This window comes from Uranotaenia lowii, chromosome 1 (assembly GCF_029784155.1).
Source record: "Uranotaenia lowii strain MFRU-FL chromosome 1, ASM2978415v1, whole genome shotgun sequence".
Lineage (NCBI taxonomy): Eukaryota > Metazoa > Arthropoda > Insecta > Diptera > Culicidae > Uranotaenia > Uranotaenia lowii.
This window is the reverse complement of record NC_073691.1, coordinates 118,215,517-118,240,334: the sequence shown is the minus strand read 5'-3', so window position 1 is coordinate 118,240,334 and position 24,818 is coordinate 118,215,517. Positions and strand designations below refer to the sequence as shown.

The 24,818-nt window shown below is 36.0% G+C and overlaps 1 protein-coding gene across 2 annotated transcripts; it reads left to right on the top strand.

The window, feature by feature from the left end:
• The first annotated feature begins 209 nt into the window (after window positions 1-209).
• On the top strand, window positions 210-24,818 carry LOC129739361 (ras-related C3 botulinum toxin substrate 1). Of its 2 annotated transcripts, XM_055730771.1 has the most exons (5): window positions 210-471; window positions 901-1,084; window positions 1,159-1,274; window positions 1,354-1,586; window positions 22,055-24,818. In XM_055730771.1, the coding sequence occupies exons 3-5, from the start codon at window positions 1,159-1,161 to the stop codon at window positions 22,291-22,293; spliced, it is 588 nt and encodes a 195-aa protein (XP_055586746.1). In that variant the 5' UTR covers window positions 210-471; window positions 901-1,084; the 3' UTR covers window positions 22,294-24,818. The 2 variants fall into 2 exon arrangements, with proteins under 2 accessions (XP_055586746.1, XP_055586745.1); XM_055730770.1 differs by lacking the exon at window positions 901-1,084 and having other exon boundaries at window positions 211-471.

The following is a 24,818-nucleotide window of genomic DNA, read 5'->3' as shown; positions in this document are numbered from 1 at the left end:
AGGGCTCTCAGCAATTCCTTCATCTCATGACACTGATTTTCTCTACTCTTGTTCGAATTTGACACACCGTGCCTTCAGTGTTTCTCGTATAGTCCTCAGCGTGGCGCTTTCATCGGTAGAAATGAAGTTATTTTGACATTTCTCTGGGTTTCTCCCTCCCATTCGCTGCGGCCTGAGCGTTCGTCCATTTAATCGTGTGCACATACACTGACAGGCAGCTGGGCAACCCCTCATTTAGCTAGAAAAGTATAATCTGTCTTTCTGCCATTCCGAAGACGAACGGTGGACGGAAGAAGTGCGATTAACACTGTTTTTTTGCTCTCTCGTCAAGTACAAGGCTTTAATTTAAGTACAAATGACCCCAAAGTAATTGAACTGCATTGCCGGACAGTTGTGTATTTATTTTAAAGTGTTTAATTGTTTGTCCGTCTGATTTCTAAGTCAGTGAAAGAGCACGTTCTGGTCGCGAAAGTAAGTAGCAGAAGTTTCTTGGGTTACAGGCGTTGTCGGTTTGTTTCTTCAATCACATCAGAAAATGGATAGAAAGTGAAATCCCTTTTTTTTCGGCCCTATCTAGTGGAATACATGAGTCAGGAAATGTGCTCAAAAATGATAATGGACAATGAAGAGTTTTTTCTTCTATAAAGTGCAAATAAATTAAACTGAAACGACAGTAGTCGTCGCGTTCAGGGTGGGAGGAAGGGAATCAAAAACTTTAACTGTGTGAGATCATTGATTCATGTCTCCACCATTTCATAGGTTTAAGTGCTGCGATTAATCAGTTGTGAGATGTTAGAAAAGTGAAATTAAACATCGTTGTACCTTCACCGCCTGCTCGACTGGAGGCAAGCGAATTTAATTGAATGGTTTTTTTTCTCACTTCTACTCAATCGTATCAAGCGGCTACAGCAGGAATGTGACGTATGATCCCATCCTGTCGTGTTTGCTTCCGTTTGGCTAATTTGTTCATGAAAAGAAGTGGATTTTAGTTCCGATAAAAAGAAGAAGATAAAATCCATCAGTAAAGCACCGTTTTTACCGAAATAGAACATAAGTATTTTTGGAATCGATTTATTGCCCAACGGTGTGAGCAAGAGTTTCTGTAGAGCGGGGGAACAGAAGTGATTAACGCATATCTTGCTTGTTTTACATTCCCAGATGGCCTCGGGAAGACCCATTAAGTGTGTGGTTGTTGGCGATGGAACGGTCGGTAAGACGTGTATGCTCATATCCTACACTACGGACAGTTTTCCCGGTGAATATGTTCCCACGGTGTAAGTTTCGATATTCGACGATCGTTTCTTTCTGAACCACTCAACTGATTTTCTTTGTTTTTCTCGGTAACCTTTTAAGCTTCGATAACTACTCGGCACCGATGGTCGTAGATGGAGTGCAGGTTTCTCTCGGTCTTTGGGATACAGCCGGGCAGGAAGACTACGACCGATTACGACCCTTGTCGTACCCGCAGACTGACGTATTCCTCATATGCTTTAGCGTGGCCAGCCCGTCCTCTTTCGAGAACGTCACGTCCAAGTGGTATCCCGAAATCAAACATCACTGCCCGGATGCACCGATCATATTAGTTGGTATGTATTATTGAAATCTAAAACATTATATCTAAATAACAAATCGAGCGAAGCTCTCTTTCAAGCACTGTCAGCTCTGAAAGATAATACTTGGGCATCGATTTCCTGGTTTGAGCTTGTTTATATCAACAAACTATCGATGCATATCGCAAAGCGTCTTGATTGCGCCAGGCTTTCTTACGCTTTTGTGTTGATTAATTTCTTGTGGGAACAAAGCTTCCTTCGATAAACAAGTATTTTGGATTTTTTTTTCACGACATAAGTTTGCGATGATGGTTTTTTGTACGAGTATTCAAAAATTTAAGTCAATGTTCTGGTTCTGATTGAAAAAGTGGAAGCCTACCGTAGACATGCTACATTGGAGCCTTTAAGTATGATACTAATTAGCAACCACTGTCATTGCATGAACCACAAAAGTATGATGCTCGTGCATTAGCAAGAAGGTTCCTTTTCCCAAGATCATTAAAGAAAATAATTAGAATCGCACAAAAAATCGTAGAAAAGTGCAATTCTTGAACCGCTTAACGCTTTTACCATGTTTCTTAGCTATCTCGCGGTCAAATTTTACTCCGGTTTTACTTTCAAAAAAATTAAATCAAACTTCATGTTTCTTTGGAAAGATCTATTTTCTTTAATTTTTTATTAAGTTTTATTAGTGAAACTTTACCATCTCCGTAGCATTCGTGTCATATAACACTTAAATACCAAAGTCTCTTTTGGAGGACCATCTCCAAAACGTCAGATCTTGTGCCTTATATTTCAGGAACTACTGAAACGACTTCTAAAAAATTTACACCATTGAATTACTTGGAATCTCGAGAAAATGTTTGTCACCGTTAGGTGTCTGCATTTCACATAGTTATCGAAATGTACTGGTCACTTTTTTGTTGAATGATATTTTTTCACCTCAATGTGATTTTCTAACCTAGGGAAACTGGGTATAGAGTGCGCAGAGTCGACAAGATGCGCCACCATCAGTATTTCACTAAACAAACATTTTTCAACATTTTGCCGCCGACCGTGGCCTAGAGGTTAGCGTTCAAGTTTTTAAGCCTCTCTGGCTCATGAGATCGAGTCTCGGTCACGGCATACATAGTACTCTTTCTGTGTGCTGGTGGTGTTAGCATTAGTAAGATGCTAGCCATCCTTGAAAGATGTACGCTTTAGGCTTAAGTAGAATTTTGATCTCTTCAAAGAAACAAGAAGTTTCACTGAGATCCTATATGTGTGTGTCGTTCGTTTATTTAAAAACATTTATGAAAATGGCAGTGTGTTCTATTTACACTATTGCGCATTCCTAAACATTTCTGGACCTTCTAAGCTTTCTATATTATGTAAATAACAAAACTTTTTGGAGTTTTTCTTATATTTTTTTAAACTTTTCTCGTAAGGAATTACGGCATGTAAAGCAAAAAAATCACCTGTCATCTGTTCTAATCATGCTTGGCATCGCTCCTCAGATTAGGCGTCGTACACAAATGACGTAACGCATGTAGGGGGGGAGGGGGGGTTGAGTCTTCGTTACTTCCTGTTACATAGGGGGGAGGGGGGTACTTGGTTCAGTTACGTAACAAATTAATGGAAAAAAACATAAAGAAAAGAATTGAAATTTCCTTGTGTAATTGTAGATGTAGCGGAGGATACAAATACCTTCCCTGTCCTCACAGTTGATAAATACATGAATCCAACTTGGACCGATGCTGTTTTTTTATTTTTTTTTCTTTTGATATTTTTCACTGTAGTGGGTGAGTGCTCCTACTTTGGACGTAGAGCCTACTTTAGTCCTAAATTGCCGAAAATTGTAAATAATTTATTTCGCTTGCATAGGATATAGATGCTGCTATGTGCACAATGAACTGTTTGTGAATTCTTCCTGAACCCTTCCATACCGAAGTCTTTCTGATAAAGTTTTCAACGATTTTAAAAATGTGCCTCCTATTCAGTGGTAAATTTGACAACTCTATTAGTGGGGTTGCGTTTTGAGAAATGAGAGGGAATAAGGAAAAATCACGTTTTTTAGTGTCCAAGCCAAAGTTTAAAGGGTAACTACTTTCATTGTGTAGAATACCTATTTTCCCCAAAATAAATAAAAATTAATGGAAAACTCGGAAAATTTGTAAAGGGTCCAAATAAAGTAGACTTTGACCTTGATATTCCATTTTTAGACCTAACATCACGAAAACTTTGTTTGAATACCAAACCAATTAACAAAGGTGCGAATATTTAATAGGGGTATGATTCACAACCAATGTTGAACATTTCTAACATTTTTTTTGTTAGGTTAACATAAATGAACTACAAGTTAGTAAAAATAAAATGCTTCAGCTATTGTTCTGCTGATAGAGCTGACGGGGAATGAAAGTGTTTAAAATATCCATAACAGAAATGTAGGTTTTTAAGCCGTTAAAAAGCTGTAATACTTTTTTATGATAATATTTGATTAAAGATTACACTTTTAACGAAATTGTTTTTTTTATTTTCAAAAAATTATACTTTTTATAAAAATTTTAGTTATAGGTCCAATTGAAGGTACCAGTACAGCACCAAAATAGGAACAGTAGGTTCAAAGATGGAAATTTTGATCATCAATATCTTTGCAAATCTTTCAATAATTGCGAAACCTATGTTGATTATTCTCATTGAAACTTGTAGATAAGATCATAAACTATCATTAAATCTCTTGAAATAACCCGTTTGTTTATTAGAAAAACATGATTATTTAAAAACCACCGCTTAAAAGGGCCAAAGTAGGGCAACCAACCCTATAAGAACGTATCAGAATAAAAATGCATCAAATAAACTTTTGTGTACTTTTACTTTTAATTTCAAAATTGAATATGGGGGGGGGGGGTGTTTAGCGTTACGTAACTATAATAATAATAATAATAATAATAATAATAATAATAATAATTCATTTTATTCGTGTAACATAAGATACAATCTTTTTTAAGTGTTACAGTTGGGTGTATGTTTATAATTTTAATCTCAATGTTTCTGATGCACTTTCATATCTAACTAGTAAAGCTTAGTTCTTTTAGAAATGGGACAGTTACGAATGCGTGTATCTCAAAAACTATTCGTTTGATCAAAATACTTTCTATGAAGGAAATGAAGGTAATCTTATGATAATTCATGACAAAATTTGAAAAAAAATATTTTTCGTTTTTTGTGAGAAAAATTTCTACTTTATACTGGGTATCTCCCTTCGGCCGGCGCACACTTTTTTCAGTCATGATATTGATCATTTTTTCAAACTTATACTTTGTCTTATGTGTATTTTAGGTGTCTATAACTTCCTCCTTCAATTTCTGCTACTTTTTGATTTAATACTTCTCTTTTAAAAGAAACTGAGGGCAATTTAGTGAACACAGCTGTTTCGAAATTATAAAACTTGATTATTTTTGAGCCACTTAAAAGTATTTTTAATGGAATTTCTGTTGGCAAAAGCTGACAATAACGAAGTAAAACCATCATGAAATTGAACTGCAAGTTTAATCGGTTAGTATGGATCGTAGGTTGCGAAGGGTACGTACAAGATTACTCATTTTAGGCTTTTAAAAACAGCAAAAACCAAAGTTTTCGTTTTGAAAATTGTTGTTTTTTTTCCACAGGAGCAGAATTTTTACAAATAATAATATTTTATACAAAACAACCAGCAAACACAAACTTTAATATTGTAGGAACCTTCCTACGAGCAGATATGTCATAGGATTCATATGCTAGAATTGGTTGGAAATAGGGTTTATTCTTATTTTTGTTATTCATCAGAAATCATCTGTCGCATAGCCTCGGTACCGGGTATACAGCTTACGAGCTCTGGAGCTAGCAAAAAATTGTTATTGGAGGTTAAATTTGAATAACTCATAACTAGGCAACACTTTCAGCTTATCGGGGAAAAAATTTTGGACATTTCAGCGATCTACACTTAGTTTTTCGCTTATTCAAAATTGAAAATGCTGGTATGAGACTTGACTTCCCTGATGACCCTTAACCATAGTTTCCGATCATGTACTTCACTCCAAAGCTTGATTTTAACTTTGTGGACATTTTCAACAGTGTTGGCATACTTTTCCATCACTCAAACACAGTAATTCTTTGAATAATCAACGGTAGCTGACAAACCAATTTGAAAATCACGAATTTTCAAGGAAACTGTGCAAAATAATTTTTTTCTTTTACTCTTACATCGTACATATCTAAAAAACGCGTGAACTTAAAATTTTGACAAAAATAGGTCAAATAGTACTTTTTACAGGCAGTAAAATGCTGTCAAAGTTTTGCATGTCCGATCTGTAGTAAACGAGCTATTAACAAAAGAAAGTGTCCCATTTCTAAAAGAACTAAGCTTTAATCATCAATTGTTACCGTATAACTGCAAATCTGGATAGTGAAGCTTTCTTGAATTCCGATTTCGATATTATGGATTTGATGTGGATAGGAAGATTATTCCAGTTCGAGATGCCTCTTATGAGAAACGAGTTATTGTAATAGACTGAACTATGAGGTGGAATAACGAAATTAGCAGTTCTGGAATTTCTAACAGGAACAAAAAGTTGTTTAATGTATTGTGGACCACCTCTAGTTATTATTCTATGGATAATATTGCATGACCTATATTTATAAAAGTTATTGAATGGGCAGCCAATCAGTTTTGTTTGAAGATGGGAAACACTTGAAAATCTAGATAATCTATAGACATAGCGGACACATGAATTCAAAGCTACTCGAAGTCTGTCTAATGAACTAGCTGTGCAATTAAAATAAACAAAATCTCCGTAAATAAACAAAGGATAAATGTAGCTTTTAAACAGTTTTAGTTTCGTTTCGATATCGAGATGTCTTGTGGTGAGGGTAAGCCTTTTTAGAGCTCCATAGATTTTGCTACATTGTTTGTTGACTTGTTTTTTCCACGACAGTTCATGATCAAAGACAATGCCAAGGTTTTCAGCATGATCGGTGAAAATAATTTCAGAGTTTGCCAGATGAAGGCTCGGATATTCTAAAGTTCTGTGCCATCTGTTGAAAAACAGAGCTTTAGTTTTGGTAGGGTTTATTGGTAGTAGATTAAAGTTGGACCATTCGTTTACCTTTTTGCCTTTCTTTCAGAAAGGTATAGTTATCGGTCGATTTGGGAGATCATTTATTATGGGTCTTAGATATACCTTTATAGGTACCTATCGAATCAGCTCGACGAGTTCAGACGATGTCAGTGTATTTGTATGTATTGGTGTGATTTTTTATAAACTTTGTCACTACGGTTTTGCGAAACTGGGAAGTACAATAAAAATGATTTTTGTCTTAAAAAATTTGATTTTTTTCCCTCTTCAATGTATAAAAGAAAGGAAAAAAAACAAAATAGTTTGAAAAATAAATTTTCATAGTAATTATCATCAAATCATCACTCCAAAAAACGTGTCAATTGGCCTTGCTAGCCACAACCAGCAATCACTAAAATCAAGATTATCGTATATATGACGTCAAATTATACGTGACGTCATAGATACGCGCTTGCTATCTAAAAGTATGGACCTGTCGATGTGTGGAAGGGAGAACAGACAGGCTTCACTCCCACTCAGGTTTGATGTCATCGTGACAGAAACCGTGTAGGAGAGAACGACAGATCTAATTTTCCCAGCTAATGGTTGTATTTTTCATTTTAATGGTTCAGTTTGAAACCGAACCATTTCAAAAATTTCGGATCCGAAGCTCCAAATTATTATTGAATATAAAAATGGTTTTCACCAAGGGGTACGACCCCGAAATTTGTGAAGTCGTTGATGACGTCATGCCCACACTGCATGGTACGAAAGCGATAGTAACTTCGCCCAACATTATATTCAGGAACAGATTGCTCTGAGAAGGGGAAAACAACACGGGTACGCGGACGATGTATGCACATCCTCTCATCTTCTCACGTGCCGTTCGTGCTTACGAAGCTTTTTCTTAAGCAGCAACGACAGGAGAGTATTTCGCCCGTGAAAGCAAATTAAATCTAATAAGACAAATGCTACTGAATCCTCTCGAGCTTTAAGCTCTCGAGCTTGTTTTTTTGTTCCCTTTTCTCTTCCTCTCTTCAGATCTAACGTTGCGTTGTTGTTGTTGGGGTTGGTGTCTAGAGAAAAACGATGACGGCTTGGAGGTCAATCTGAACTTTCACTTTCTGAAGCCAATGGAAGATGACAACCAAACAGTAGCGCCACCAAACCCTCCATAGTAGAGTTTGAAGCATTTGGGATTTTTTTTGGAACATGCATATAAAGCTAAAAAGCTAATAATCATTATTGACAAAGTTGAAGAAACAGAAAAAAAAATTGACTAAATAGACCAATTTGACGAAATTGACAAGTTTGACATAATTCATTGATTTGACAAAATTCACTTGATTGAAAAAATCATAAAATTGACAAAACTTATAAAATTGACAAAATCGAGAAAATTGGCAGAATTGACCAAATTGACGATGAAAAACTGGATTAAAATTCACTGAATTGACAATATTGATAAAACTGACAAAATTAACAAACTTGAAAAAATTGACAAAATTGACAAAATCGACAAAATTGACAAAATTAACAAAATTGACAAAAGAGATGACAAAATTCACTATATTGACAAGATTGACAAGATTGATAAAACTGACAAAATTGAGAAAATTGAAAAAAATGATTGAATTAACGATGACAAAATCGAAAAAATTCACTAAATTGACAAAATTGACAAGATTGATAAAACTGACAAAAATCGACAAAATTGACAAAATTGATTAAATTGACCAAATTGACCAAATTGACGAAATTGACAAACTTGGCTTAATTCATTGATTTGACAAAATTAACTTAGCTGAAAAAATCATAAAAATTGATAATATTTATAAATTTGACAAAATCGAGAAAATTGGCAGAATTGACAAAATTGACGATGACAAAATCGACAAAATTCACTGAATTGACAAAATTGACAAGATTGATAAAACTGACAAAATTGAACAAAAAAATTACTAAATTAACGATGACAAAATCGACAAAATTCACTCAATTGACAAAATTGACAAAATTGATAAAACTGACAAAAATCTACAAAATTGACAAAATTGACCAAATTGACCAAAATGACCAAATTGTCAAAATTCACAAAATAGACAAAGACAAAATTGACAAAATTCACTATATTTACAAAATTGACAAAATTGAAAAGATTGACAAAATTGACTGGCGAAATATACAAAATTGACCCAATTGACCAAATTGACAAAATTGACAAATTGACAAAATTTACAAAATCGAAGAAAATTGACAAAATTGAGAAAATTGGCCAAATTGACAATGGCAAAATCGACAAAATACACTTAATTGTCAAAGCTGACAAAATTGACAAAATTGACAAAATTGACAAAATTGACAAGATTGACAAAATTGACTAATTTGATAAAATTGACTAATTTGATAAAACTGACAAAATTGACAAAATTAACAAAACTGACCAAATTGACAAATTTGACAAAATTGACAAAATTTTCAAATTTGAAAAAGTTGACAAAATCATGAAAATTGTTAAAATCGACAAAATTGACAAAATCTAGAAAATTGGTTAAATTGACAAAATTTATCAACTAAGAATGCTGACAAAATTATGAAAATTGAAAAAATGACCAAATTAACAAAATTAACAAAATAGACAAAATCAACAAAACAGAATAAAAATCTCAAAATAACAAAATTAAAAATACTACGCTTTCAAAATTTTCAATACTTTTAATTTTCAAAATTTATTCTACCGATTTTCTGCATTTTGGTATCGTATTTTACTCTAGCAATTGAAATTTTGTTCCAATAATTTTATCTATGTATTTGATTCCCCTACTTGAGAGGTTGAATTATTTGAAATACATGGTCAGGCACCTTTTTTCAAATTGTATTCTTAATTTTTATACCCCTTCCATTTTGAAGATATCATATGCTGTAACTCCAAAAGGAGTAAATTGAGTTAGATTATAATGTCATAGAAACGGAATCATACAGTGAGGGGCAAAATAAAGTGTCCAAACTATTTTTTTATCATTTCTTTCATTTTTATGGTTGAAATTCACCGAAAACACATCGTTATCATTTTTAAAATATTGTTTAGTATGTTCTTTTTAATTTTTGTTAATGTTGCGCTGGTAAAAAAGAAAGTTTTTCTGATAGAAAAAAAAACAAATAATATTCCAAAAAAAAAATGGGCAAAATAAAGTGTCCAACTCAAAAATGTATATAATTTCGATAAGTTTCCATCGCGAGGCCCTTCGAATTTGTTTGTTTTGTGTATTTTGACGTTGCATAAACAACTGGCTTGGCTCTGGAGTATTCAAACAGGTGTCTACATTCGAATAAGTTGTAAAATATGGAGAACGCATAAATTTCTGGTTCCATTCCGTTGTCCATCCGGAAACTGGTGGTTCGTGATGTGAATAACGGTCAAACGCACCGGGAAGTGGCCAAGAATTACGAAATCAGCAAGACAGCGGTATCAAAAATCATGAAGAAGATGAAAACGTTCGGATCGGAGATGGATCGCTCAGGAAGAGGACTGAAGCCCAAGACAGATGCCAGAACGGACAAGAAAATCATTCTTGAAGTGAAGAAAAAAGCAATAATAACGATCCGGCAGATACAGGAAGAGCTCCAATTTTCGGTATTGCGTTGTACTATCCGTCGCCGCATCCATGCAAAGGAGTACCATAGAAAGATCGCAGTGAGAAGGCCTTTCATCAGCCAGGTGAATAAGGCTAAGCGGCTCAAGTTCGTCAAGGAACACGCCGGTAACGGCTCGAGTACTTGAAAACATTGTTGTGGCCGACGAATCCAAATTCGAGCTATTCAACCGGAAGAAGCGGGATCATATGTGGCGCAAGTCGGGTGAGGAACTCCAAGATCGCCATATCCAAAGAACAGTCAAGCACGGAGGAGGTAACGTGATGGTGTGGGGTGCTTTTCTCGGGGTGGGGTGGGCAATTTGGTAAAAATTGACGGAATCATGACAGCTGAGTCATATTCCAATATCCTGCGGGAAAACCTCGAGGTACCCCTCATCAAGACGGGCCTCGAAGAGCGCTTCGTTTTACAGCAGAATAACGATCCGAAGCATACGGCCAATCTGATGAAGTCATTTTCCCGTTCCTGCCGCATAAAAGCCCTTGAATGGCCCCCACAAAGTCCTGATCTGAACCCCATCGAAAATCTGTGGGCCATCCTCGATGCTCTGATTGATAAGACTGGTGTGACAAATTAAAAATACTTATTGTGATGCCATGGAGCATGCGTGGGAGGAACTCGACCCACAACACTTGCACAACCTTGTTGAAAGTATACCGAAGCACTTGTAGGAGGTGTTGAAGGCCGAAGGAGGCCATACCCATTATTAAATAGTTCTTGTTTGCCTTCGGTTTGAATCAATTTGAAGCTGTACCGATCTGGACACTTTATTTTGCCCCTGTTTTTTTTTGGAATATTAACTGTTTTTTTTCTATCAGAAAAACTTTTTTTTTTTTAACAGCGCAACATTAACAAAAATTGAAAAGAACATATTAAACAATATTTTAAAAATGATTACGATGCGTTTTCGTTGAATTTTAACCAGAAAAATGAAAGAAATTGAAAAAAAAATAGTTTGGACACTTTATTTTGCCCCTCACTGTACATGATATTCCAGAATCTAGTCATTCAAAAATCTCCAACTAGTTGCAAATAAGGTTATTTATATGAAAATTATGATCATATAAAAATACTTTTATCCTAATAAAAACTTTGAATCTTTAATTCCTAAATTCATTTTGGATTTATTGCGTATGAAATTCATTAATCATAATTCATAATTCATTTTGTTTTATATGTACCCAAATATCATTTACAGGCTGAAAGAAAGGCTACAATCCACTGTCAAGTGTATTAAATCGGGTTTTTAAATCATAATTGATTCTTTCACAGACTATATTCATAGGTAATGTTTTGTCAAAGCAATAATATATTTGAACATCATCTGCAAACATCTGGATACTGCAGAATTTCAGAACCGAAGGAAGATCATTGATGAAAAGAGAAAACAGAATGGGTCCAAGAATAGAACCTTGTGGAACTCCTGACTCAATAGGTGACATATCAGATGAATAGTCATCAATGAAAACGCTCTGGACACGACCTTGGAGGTATGACTTGATCATTTTTGCTGCGGGCCCAGAAAAGGAGAATTCATAAATTAATTTTTCAATAAGCTTCTTGTGGGATACTCTGTCGAAAGCTTTAGCAAAATCTATTAAAAGAAGAATAGCTAATCCTTTTTTGTCAAGAGAAACTGCAATGTCATTATGTACTTTAATTAAGGTAGTTTCTGTGCTATGGTTGGATCTGAACCCAGATTGATAGCTACTTAATAAATTATTCTGATTTATATATTCCGAGATTTGTTGCTTAATTAACTTTTCAAATATTTTTGAAATCGAACTCAAAAGACTGATTGGTCTCAAATTATTTATGTCATGACTATTGTTTTTTTTGGGAATTGGTATGACTTTAACTTTTTTCCATTGAAGTGGAAATTTGGATGTTCTGATAATAGTGTTAAAGAGGTGGTTTAATACCGGAAGAATATATGGAAGGACAATTTTTACTAGTTTAATAGGAATGTTATCAATCCCTGTAGCATTAGATTCAATAGTGGCGACTGCATTTACAATTTCATATTCATTTAACAGCTGGAAATGAAAACCATTTTCGTTTGGTGGGACAAAGATTTCTTCATTACTATCGGATAAAAAATTTGAACAGAAGTAGTCGTTAACCTCAGAGACGGTGAAACTAGAAGCGAATGTGGATTTATCTGGTTTACTCAGACCAAAACTTTTTAAATTACTCCAAAACTTTCGAGCAGGTAGGTTGATATTCAATTTGAGTTTGTCATATGCAACTTTTGCCCTCGAAATCAGCGAATTGACATTATTGCGCGCGCAGTCTTTTGAATGATAGTTTGTCGCCTTCAGTTTTCGTTCGTTTCCATGTTTGTAAGCTAGATCCCTGTTGATCATAGCTATTTCTATCTCTCTATTAAACCACTTGTTTTTGCGGTGCTTTCTGAACTTCAGCGGGAAAAAGGAGTCGTGCAGGGATTGCAAAAAAGAATTTAATATTTCAACAAGGATATCAGAATCATCAATGCTGAAAAAAAAGTTCCAGTTCATGTTATTGAGGTAATGAGAAAGTGCGACGTGATCAAAATTGATGTAATCACGAAACCAATAGCCTCCACAAAGATCTTGTTTCGAGAAATTCAGAGCTGAAAAAATTATATCATGATTAGATACACCAGGTAGCGAAAATTGGCTAAGTTTATGAATGCTTTCGATCGAGTCGGTCATAAATAAGTCAAGCAGTGAACAACCATTGTTATGAAAAAAAGTTGGTTCCGTATTAATATTTACAAAACTTGAGCTTGATAAGGTATCTTTAAAGTGTTCAATTCTAGGAGATCGTTTGAGAAGATCACAATTAAAATCACCTATTAGAAACGAGTTTTGATAACGAATCGTATGCTGTTGAAAATGATTTTGAAGCAATTGGGAGCAATCTTGCCCTGGCGGATTGTAGTAGACTCCAAAAAATAATATGTTATCGTTACAAAACAATTCAATTAACAAAAACTCGGTGCTACCACTTTCATTGCATGACTTTGAGATAATTTTAAATCTGATACCAGTTTTGATATAAATACATATCCCGCCTCCATTTCTATTTCGATCATTTCGAATTAAATTAAAACCGTTAATACCGATAGCTGAATCTAGCACGGTGTCATTTAACCAAGTCTCTGTCATGAAAAATACATCGATTTTACTACCCATGATCAAATGTTTAAGCTCGTTAAATTTGGTCATACGGCGTGCGCAAATGCTTTGCACGTTAATGTGAGCTACGTTTAGTTTATCATTACATAAAACAGCGTTAAGCACAGCTTTTGGAATTGAATGGTTCTCTGAGGCATCATGAACTAAATTATCATCCATTGGATAGGAAATATGAGAAGGTTACGAAAAAGGAATTCAAGGCAACTTCACTAACCTGATCAACATTGACAGCAACAATCGATTCGGAGCGCATTTTATTTATTTGTGTTCGTTCTACGATTTATCATGATGTGGCATCCAATCTAAGTTCAACGAGAAGGTTGAACAGAATTCTAAAATGATTTAAGAAGGAGATCAGGTATCATTGATTCTAAGAATGCAAGAGCAAAACAAATAGTGTAACAACTGTATAAACTTCGATGATATTTCGTTTGGCACTCATTCTCCTTGAGACGTCATCAGCATCGGTAGACATCATGCAGGCATCGGGGTGGCGTCGTGTAGACCAATAGCAAGAAGACGGCTCGGCTTTCGCTATATTATTTCACATTTTCTTAATCTCCAATAGGCATCGTAGTAGAATCCAAAACGACAAACGGAAAAAAACAAGTGTTTGTTGGGGCGTCGTTGTTCGTCGTATCAGTCACTTTCTTGTACATATTCGGGTTACTTTTCAGCAATCGGATGGCGTCGGATATGACCAGGTGCAACGTCAGAATTGTAGAGGAAATTGATGATTTTCTTGTGTTGTCGGTTGATAACAGCTGTTCCGATTTTATTTTAAACTATTGAGTTGGCAGCTTCTCATCAAATTGATGTGAGAATATTCGTCGTTGGGCCTCGGGCAGTTTGGGGTCATCGTGACGAGAGTAATGTATATTCTTCATTCTTCGTTGTTCGTCGGGAAATCACAGCCGTCAGCTCGGCTCTCCAATAAGGCGTCTCCAATAGAGCGACGTGGCACCGACCAACAAGTTGGACGAAAAGACGATGTTTGTTGGGGCGTCGCACTCTTCTTCGTACCATTCGCACTTCATTACACTTATCTTCGGGCTACTTTACAACAATCGAGCGGCGTCGGGTATGATCAAGTGTGAGCGTCCGTAGGGTCCACTTTTGATTCACAGCTTCTGGTCATCCCAATGAAAGAATATCCAATTTTGGTCCTGAGGGCAATTGGTGATGAGAGTTGTCAATTAGGTAATCGGATGAGCATGACGGTAGTAATGACGAATATCGGCAACATCAACAGCATGGAGGGCGGCAACAGCAACAGCAAGGTGGGCAGCAACGGGCAGCAACAGCAGTAGGCAGCAACAGCGACGACGAAGTGGGCACAGCATTACTTTCAGGAGAGGAGTGGAATCACGGATAGCTTAGGATGGGAGTCAAGGGATCATGTTGGAAGGAAAATGAGATTGCAAGGAAGGGTTTTTGAGTTGCACGATACAACTTGTTTTGACTTTCAGGAGCGGAATAGGAGTCAAAGGAATATAGGATAGGAGTCATAGGATCTTTGGAAGGAAGAGAAAAACTTGTTAGGAAGGGTTTGATTATTTTAAAGCCAATAATTGACTTTGATTTTTTATTGTGAGCATGTCAGAGCGACCTTTTATTTTGATATGGACAACACCATCGCGAGTGTTAACTTTTCTACTATTTGTCCATCTTTCTTAAGTTTCAGGGCTGCATTACGCAGACTTCTGGCTTCTAAGGTGAGATGCTCATTCAGATAAATTCGGTTGTCTGACTCGAAACCAACGTGCCGTAGTGTGAGTGATCTGGCTCCGATGTATCTTTGATAGAATTCGTTCTTCGATTTTTTAAAGGCAAATTCACAGAGGATTGGTGGCGTAGCTCCGGGAATTATAGGCAATCTAGCTAGGCGACTCAAATCAGCGATGGGGCATACGTTGAATCCAAGGGCACTGGCTATATTTTCGAGTAGTTTACCAAGGTTTTCTTGCTGAGTGTATGGGATTCCGGAAATAATTATTTCACGATTTCGATTCAATCGGTCGGCATTCTCGATGGAATGATGAACCTCCGCTTTCAAGTTGTTTACATCGGTAGTAAGGGTGTTGATTTTCGATGCACATTCATCTTTCAATGATGTCAGCTTGATTTCAAGGTCGTCTATACGCTTACCAAGTTGAGAATGTAATGAATCGATTTTTGTCTCAATTTTCATCCATAGGTCGTCTAGATTGAGAACGGAATCATTACCAGCAACGTGAAGATCTTCCCGTGATCGCTTTTTGGCCTGCGATTCATTTTCGATAGCAAGCGATGATTGCGATGGTTGCGATGTTGATCTTGTGTTTTTGGTAGACATAATCGTGGTTTATGACAGTTGTCTCACCAATCAGTGATCACAAGACGATCGAGGATGTTTTTGAAGGGCTTATTTTAGATGACTCGCTGAATGTATCACAGAAAAATTGCGAAGTTATTGCAAAATAACTAAGGCTCTGTCGAATAAACTTGATGGTATACTGTTTTTGAGACCATCCGCGGTTATAAATCACTGTTCGGCCGGAGTTTTGAAACTTTGAAACTGGCGAAAACCGTCGACTTAGATGGAGCACTTAAGAGACCACTAGATATTACTCATCCCTTCAGAAACTGTGAACTGTGTATAGTAGGGGGGTCCTATCAAACGTTACTTATTGTTACATAGGGGGGAGAGAGGGTCTAAATTCTAGATTTTTGCGTTACGTAATTTGTGTACGACGCCTTAGCCCGTTCAGAGTAAGAGCGTGTATTTTTTTCGCTGTGCTCTCCCCGAACGGAGAATCTTTAAAAAATGCTCAGTTACCTCCAGAGCGACCAAGCGTCCACCTAAGTGTGGGCAAGAGAAGCAAGCAAACTGATGAAGTGCGTTCTCAGTGCAGATAAATTCGTTCTCACTCGGGCGAAAGAGAAGCTTTACAGAAAACTCGGTTTGTCTTCATCGGTTGCGTCTGGATCGATGTTTCGAAGTGCGTCAGAATTTACAATGCAGAACATAAATCTAACGGAACTAAATTAATAACGCCAAAGGTAGTTAAGATAGAATGCTGGTGTCTTCGACAACATTGCTCTGTATAATATAGCGCATATTTTGATATGAAAAATAAAGTTTAGAGGTCCACGAATAGCGTGATATAAATCATAACTTTCTTGTTAAGCATTTTAGAGCTTAAGTTTTTTCTACAAATTTATTTATCTCAATAAAATACACAACTTTGTTTAACATGTCAAAGTTCTACAATCTTTACCCAAGAAGATACGGTTAAATTTAAAAAAATACTTGAAAAATGCTTTACAAAACGTTATTGTTATTATCGCGCTATTTTTGAATCTCTCGACTTTAAATTTTATATCAAAATATGCGAATTAACAACTTTGCCCAAAACATCTATCTGGTCATTCCTGAGCGAGTTCCTCTAGATTGATGTTCTGCACCAGGACCAATGATTAGCTACGAAAGCTTTCTTCGGTCGAAAAATATCAAAAGCGTAGCGGTAAAGGAAGATAAATCCTAAATTTTACAATTTGTGAAAGTTTTGCAGTTTTATTACTAAAATTTGTCCCAGATCACTGCATAATTTTCAGGGTTTGTATAATAGACAAAGATTTTTGGATAATTTTAGTAAATGTTACTTTGCGTATTGCTACTTTTGTAAATTATTGCTACCCACGTACGATATTTAAAGTACATAAACCTAAGTATACAGCAATTTGAGGATGCCCGGATATTGTGAAAAAACTAGTTGGACTTTGCCCAGTATTATCCACATTATTTGGAAAATGAAACAAGAAAATCGAATTCAGTTTAAAATTGTTTGTTGAAAATTGCATTTGTGAAAGTTTGTTTCATAAAAAATCAAACCAAAACTTTCCTTCGTATGCTATAAACATAAATTTGACACTGCTGATCTGTTGCGACAAACAAATGTAAGTCGTTTTTCTTCACTAGATGAATGTCTGGAGTTTCCTCAGATTTGGCCGGATATTGCTCGGTTTTTGGAATGGAAAATTTCAGATTATTTACCCGGTTTTCCCCATGTTTTTTAAATAACTTGCCAGGAAGTGCCCTACCCGGCTACCTACAAAAATAGTTCATACATAAGCCTACATTGGACCTCTTCGACTGATGCTCTGTTCCGCTCTGCATAACGGCTTTTCTGAAGAAAACATTCCTACATTGAAATCTTTCTGGCTTGCGCTTGATACACTGAGCTACTCAGCAGCGTCGCTAGAGCACAATTTTCTAGCCAGCTCCTTCTCTTTTCTTTAGAGCGAGCGACGTCCACCCGACCGTCAGAGCAACCGCAATCGGGCGCACTCGGCAAAAAGATTTGTGAACGTTGATCGGCTGAGCAGTGCACTCGGAAACCGAAATGATAAAAGTGTAATTCGTTCTCTGCTCTGTTCTGTTTGCGAGGTGTTGGACAAGCATGGTTCTAATGATGATCATTGGTCTTCATTTTCATCACACAACGAAAAATGTCCTTTTTAATCATTATTTCTGTTAATTGAACAATTTTTAATAAACATGTAGAGGCAGGACAAAGCGCACCATGTCCGTTTATCTATGTATAAGCATATTTTATATTTATTTAAACGTATGTGCAGTTTACATCATGACACTTTTAAAGAAATTTCTATGTTGAATTGGAAAACATTACTCGAATATAAACGGAAATATTTGAAATTTCTGAATTTCATAAAGATTCAATCAACTTTTCACTAAAATGTCAGAATATCTGGCAGCCCTGCGCAATACATTATTGTATCTGTGAAGTAAACTAGAGGTGTTTTTACCTGGCAAATACTTTCGAGGGCACTTGAATCAATTAACACGTTGTGAAATTATACCTTAGAAAGCCTTTTTAATTTCAACGATTTGTACGTAGGTATGTTATTGGTTTGAGTGTTCCTGTTTATATATTTTTGGTGTAGAACAGCCCCTTTTCAAAACTATTTTTGAATTTACTGGGATGTATTCTTCATTTACGAGTTATATTAGAATCTACTTAACGTGTGCGTCTTACTCCTAGTTCCCCTATCTACATACAGGGACCGAAAATTGCACAGCACAGTAAGTGCAGCACAGTTTGATGACACGACACATCCGAAACGAAACTGTGTTGTGTCTGTGTTGATCTAATTTTGTTGCGTGTCGGCTGCAACGGCTGCAGCACCGCACAGTGCTGTGTGCGACACAGTGTTCTCGTATGCCGGTCAGATTTCTTCCACTCGTGAAGCATCGACTAACCGGGCTCAAGCGATCGAAAACTGTCTCAAACGATTTGATAATAGGTAAATGTCGCAAAATAGTTAAATTATATTTTAAGCTACAGCTTTGCTTATATCTTTTGACGTAGAATTACGTCTTACGGCAACACTATAGGGGGGGCAAATTGAAATTCGCGAACGGATCTCGCGTCACGAAAAACGCCTCTTTCACGGATATCTTTTCCGAACAACATTTTGGGTCGGCTGTGTGTTGGTACACCAATACTAATAACGCGCTAATACAAATTGGTGCGCAAAACACCCGGTCACCCGAGCTAAAAAAACCCCGATCGTCGACCCGAACTGCACTAGATGCGAAGTTATAAAAGAGCAAGGAATTTCACGAAATTAAAATGTGTAGAAGTTTGAGTATGACACCATTCATAGACATATAATATTTATTTGAGCAAAAAATTCCATTGGAATAACCTGGAAAAAATTTCACTCTAAATAATTTTGTATTAAGTGCGCTTTTCATTTAAGTTATATTTGTTATTGAATTTTCATCTCCATCCAATGTACAATGACGACCACTTTTGTATACATCTTAGTGCGCATTTCCCCTACTGATTCGAATTAAACGCATAATACTGAATCTTTAAAGATTTTCTACGAAGCGTTTGGTAAAACGCTTGAGGTTTGTAGCTGCATAATTGCAGGCGCATTGGCTCAGTTGCATTGGATTTTGAAGCAGCTACAAATATTTTCCCGCCTTTTGCTATGCAATTGTTTAGAGCTACAATCTGTCTCAATTGGCCGTGATAGTTGATGAATGAATATATAATTCATGTCAAAACGATCAACATTTTCCGAGTATGAAAATTTATTATGAAACATATCCTATTGACACAGAACCGTCTGTCGTAATTCTACGTTAACCTTGCGGTCGTGGCTTATGTACAATCTCTTTAACTTTTTTTATTTAGGTAGTACTTGCAAACCAAACAAATTAAGCTCAGGTCCGTAATCTGTTTCTTACTACTATTTGAAATGAACAAAATTTGAACGTCAATTGAGGAAACCATTGACTACTTGATGCGATATCACATAGATCTATCACATAAGATCTTTGAGCGTTGTATTTTTTTACAGCACTGATTTTATTTAAGCCGTATGTGATAGAAAAATTGCTATTTTTACATCACAGCAAACGTGTTATTAAAAAAAAACCTTGAAGATCACAGATCTTGGAAATGTTTTTGCATGGCCGAATTTTCAAAATGTGCAAAACGTGACAAAATTTCAACCGCTTTTTCCCAACACCAGTGAGCTTGCTCTTATGTGTAGCATGACAAAATAAAATAGGCAATCAAGAATTGTCGCGTCGTTGAGAAGATAATGAAAAATTCTTATTTGAAATTGTCCTGAAATTTAAAACTTGGGACAATTCGCTTCGACTATGTAGGTTATCTTGGTGATTTCATGATAACGAAAAATTTTGTGATCAAATCATAACTAATCTGCGAAGAGCTCTTGGCCTAACATTAAGGGAACCCATGTAATTTAGAAGTGGTACACGGACATTGAGTCGTGATCGTGAGATCTGCCCGGTTCCCGAACGAAAAATGTCAAAGTTATCGGATCAAGACATGCGGCGTATTAAAAGAAAGTTCTTGGCCTCTTCATAATGAGAATCGATAGGAGAAATTATTCGGGGAAACTGGGTCGTAGTCATGGCCAATCTGACCGGTTCCGGAACGAAAAATGTTAAAATAATCGTATCAAGACTTGAGGCATATGAAAAGGAAGCACTTGGCCTCTTCATAATGAGAATAGATTGTAGAAACGATTCGGGGAAACAGAGTCGTGGCCATGGCCAATTTGCCCGGTTCCGGAACGAAGTATGTCAAAGTTACCGGATCAAGACTTGCGGCATATTGATAGAAAGCTCTTGGCCTCCTCATGAAGAAAATCTGGACCAGGCCATGGTCAATGTGTCCGGTTCCGGAACGAAAAATGTTCGGATCAAGACTTGCGGCATATTGATAGAAAGCTCTTAGCCTTTTCATAATGAGAATCGATAGGAGAAAGGATTCGAGGTCACTGTGTCGTGGCCATGACCAATCGTGTCAATAGTTAATTAAATCTATATTAAATTTAGGAATTTTAAATATATTCGTTTATATTCAAGTTATGTTTTCCAATTCAACATATTAATATCCTTAAAGTCGTTGTTATGAAAACTGCATATAACTTTGAACAAATATGAAACATGCTTAAAGATAAACGGACATGGTGCGTTTTGCCCTGCATAGACAGACATGTTTATTAAAATTCGTTCAAAACAACTGAAAAAATAATTGAATTGGGAAACTTTTCGTTGTGTGCTGATTGTCAAGATCAAAGTTCCTCATTGGAACAGATGCCAGGTTATTTTTATGCTGACAGATACCGTAATTCCTTATGAGAATAGTTTAAAAATTGCAAGAAAAGCTCCTTAAAAATTTAATTTATGTTTTTCGTCAAATTTACGTAATACAGAAAACTTAGAAGGTCCACAAATGTTTATCAACGCATAAAAGTGTAAATTTAACAGGCTGTCATTTTCAGAAATGTTGAAAAATGTTTGTTTCGTTAAATACTGATGGTGTCGCATCTTGCCCCGACTGCGCATTTGATACCCAGTTCCCCTACATTTTGGATACCATACGTACTCTTTTAAGAGTAAATGTACTCTTTTTCGATCAAGAAATGAGCGTACTCTGCTATTTGTGAAATTTTACGGAATGTACTCTTTTCACTGGTGAATAGAATTAAATAAAATTTTCTCATATAAATTAACTTATTCCTTCCGATACATGAAGATTGTATTCTTATAAACACAAGAGATCCAGCTTTTTAGTTCAGTTTTTTTGTATTCAAAGAAAAGGTTTGACTTCAGTTTTGCTTTATTGTTGAATGGTTCAAAGGATGGATCCCAATGGAAGAAATCCCGAGTACATTCACGATTCTAATCGGGATTTATCGTTCCAAATAAGCGCCTTTGAGTATGCAATTAACTCCCGGACAGTAGACAATATGCTTAACAACAAATACGAATCAGCAAAAATGTTTCCAAAGAATGAAAAAATACGCATCTATTAAAACACCTCTTTAAAACATGCAGATTTTTTTTTATCAACTTTGGTGTGCTTTCTCAGCATAAAATCGAAAACTTTGAATAATCCAACTTAAATACTTAGCATTCGTCACGTAAGTCTCATATCTCGCGACAAATTGGCGGTCTTTAAATAACCTTAAACAACATGGTTTTTGATGAAAGTGGCGTAACCGTACCCTACATACTAATTTCAACGATTATGTTTTCTTGCAGGAACCAAGATAGATTTACGCGAGGATCGCGAAACGCTGAGCGCTCTGGCCGAGCAGGGTCTCTCGGTGCTGAAACGAGAACAGGGTCAAAAGTTGGCCAACAAAGTCCGGGCCGTCAAATATATGGAGTGCTCGGCTCTGACTCAGCGTGGCCTAAAGCAGGTGTTCGACGAAGCCGTCCGAGCTGTGCTTCGACCGGAACCCCTCAAACGACGTCAACGAAAATGTGTTGTGATGTAAGCAAAGTCCGGGGAACCGACCATCCCGGAGGTTACGAGGAAGTCCTCGGTCATCTTCCACTTCCCCGGGTTCTACCTTCACGCAGATAAATCCTGGAGTTAGACAGCGTGGAAAGGAACATCCACTAATCTCTTTGTAAATAGGATTAAACTGAAGATGAACGGGTATTCCGTTTTATGAATGACATGCTTAAGCTAAGCAGTGCTCGATTATCAGTTGAATAGGTAAACACTTTTTGGACGTTTTTTTTTTTTGTTTTTTTTTATTTCTTATATATTGTACAAAACTCTTGGAGATTCCACAAATCCAGGAAACCTTCACCGAAAACTGGGCATATACTATCTTTTAGACAGTAATTTCCGATTTCCGATACTTTTGTGCCATGAGAAAAAAATATAACAAACTTGGAGACGAGCTGTATTTCACAGTTTATTAATTGAATACCTCACTTATGTCAATCGCAATATTTACATTTTGTTTATAGCTTTGTCTTTTGAAATCGTTTGCGCCTGATCTAAGCAAGCTGTAATGAATTTCTTCCTCAGAAACATGCAACTAAATGTTGATGAAAGTTTTCATCATCTGCTTTATTTGGAGATAAAAAAAAGTAAGAAAACGTGTTAAACTTCATAAACATAACGTCAAAATCTTAACATGTTAAAGAGTTTAAAGTGTTGAAGCTTACAGTTTGGACTCTGATATGGCGCTCGTACATCACGGACAGAAACTTGCAGATTTCAGCACACAAAACGTTAGATAAAATCCTCAAACAATGAAATCCCCTCCCTCCTTGTTTTCAACAGCCGCAACAACCTAGAAATAAGACTGAACAATTTAAGCAAAAAAACCAGTTTTCCAAGTAAACGAAAAGAAAGCAAAAAGAAACAAACAACGCACCTTTGTATTCAAAGCTTGACTGATCGATTTTGGTTTAACCGACATTGTAAAAAATTTACAACTCCAAAACAGAAACCTTCAGATATCTACACGTACCAAAGCCTGAAGCAAACAATACGTTTAAGAAGTCCTATTTCGAACAAAAACAAGCTCTAGTTTGGAGCCGGAAGTACTAAAAAAGCGAATAGAAAATTACAAAAATCTAGTCACTAGTGCACTCCATCCTGGAAAAAAATCGATTCACAATCTAAACCCTCAATCTAACTGAACAACAACTAAAAACGCCACAAAGTTCCGATAAAATTCCAAAAATAAACTGATCAAATGTGTCAATTGAACTCCTCAAATTCTAACACAAAAATTAAGGAAAACAAAAGCAACTGAAAATCAAGTGAAAGTAAAAAATAGATCAATTACATTGTTTTCGTTTCTACCAACAAACAAAACCGAATAAAATATAGGATACTCACCAAGCGAAATTAAGGATATTCGTGTATGGATTCGTATAGTACAGGTTTTTTTTTTAAATTTAATAATATTTTAGGAAAGTGAATCAAGCAAAATCAAAAAACCACTTCTTATTCATATCATAATTGTCATCATCATCAACAACATCACTTTATCTTCTTATTTTAAACGATAATAATGTTAGATATTTAATCGATTTGTTAGACGTTGGGAAAAAGAAGCGGCATGAGCAAAGCAATGGCATCATTAGTTCTGTAGGGAAAGTGACACTTTTACCCCGCTTATGTTATTCGTATCTTTTGTAGAGTGAATAAACGGATTTCGCGCGAACATCACGGCTTAGCATTCAGCATAAGCTGGGCACTTGGTTCGGGATGGTTCAACTCGGTATTGGATAAGCCTACCGGTTTGAAAAACAAGTTCAATTTTAGTTGCGAATCTTAGTGTCTCAACTGTTATCGCTATGGTTACTGCGACGGAACTTTGAACTTTTGATGTTTCAAACCTGTACACTGCATGGTTGCTACGATTGCGAAACTTTGAAACAAAAAATATTGTAATTTAAAGTCCCTGCTATCAGAATAAGAGAGCACCAAACCATCTCAAACCAGGTCAATGGCGGTTTTTGAATCATTGGAAAAAAATCAAACAAAAAAAAAACAGCCAACAATGTGGTAGGGACAATATAGATATGCATGAAACGTTAAATATTTAGAACAGTTGTTGGCAGCAAGTTGCTGAAAACAAAACACTAACAAGTATGTATTTCAGTTATTCATTTTTATTAAGATTCGTTTAGTTTCTCGAAATTGACATGACATATGAAACTCGTACTCAAAGCAATTGCGCCGCTACCGCCACTACTATTACTTACTACTATTTCACACACAAAATTGTAATCTTACAGACTATGGAGTTATAAATCTTGATTGATAATTACTTTATTAATTTGCGATAGAACAACAAGCTCTCTTCAATTCATTAACAGGTTTAGCCTATGTATTATCGCCAATCTTTATTATGCATTTATTGAGATAGATTTTTCTACCAGCCGACTGCTGCAGCACTTATCGAAACTTTGTAACGCGTTCTCCTTCCCTTTTTTTTTCTTTGTATGATTGTAGCATATGAATAAAAATATATATTTTTTTCTGAAAGTA

Coding starts and splice junctions, on each gene's coding strand:
- LOC129739361 (XM_055730771.1), top strand. CDS start 1,159: ATGGCCTCGGGAAGACCCATTAAGTGTGTGGTTGTTGGCGATGGAACG. Junction 1,275..1,353: donor GGTGAATATGTTCCCACGGT/GTAAGTTTCGAT, acceptor TAACCTTTTAAG/CTTCGATAACTACTCGGCAC. Junction 1,587..22,054: donor TGCACCGATCATATTAGTTG/GTATGTATTATT, acceptor GTTTTCTTGCAG/GAACCAAGATAGATTTACGC.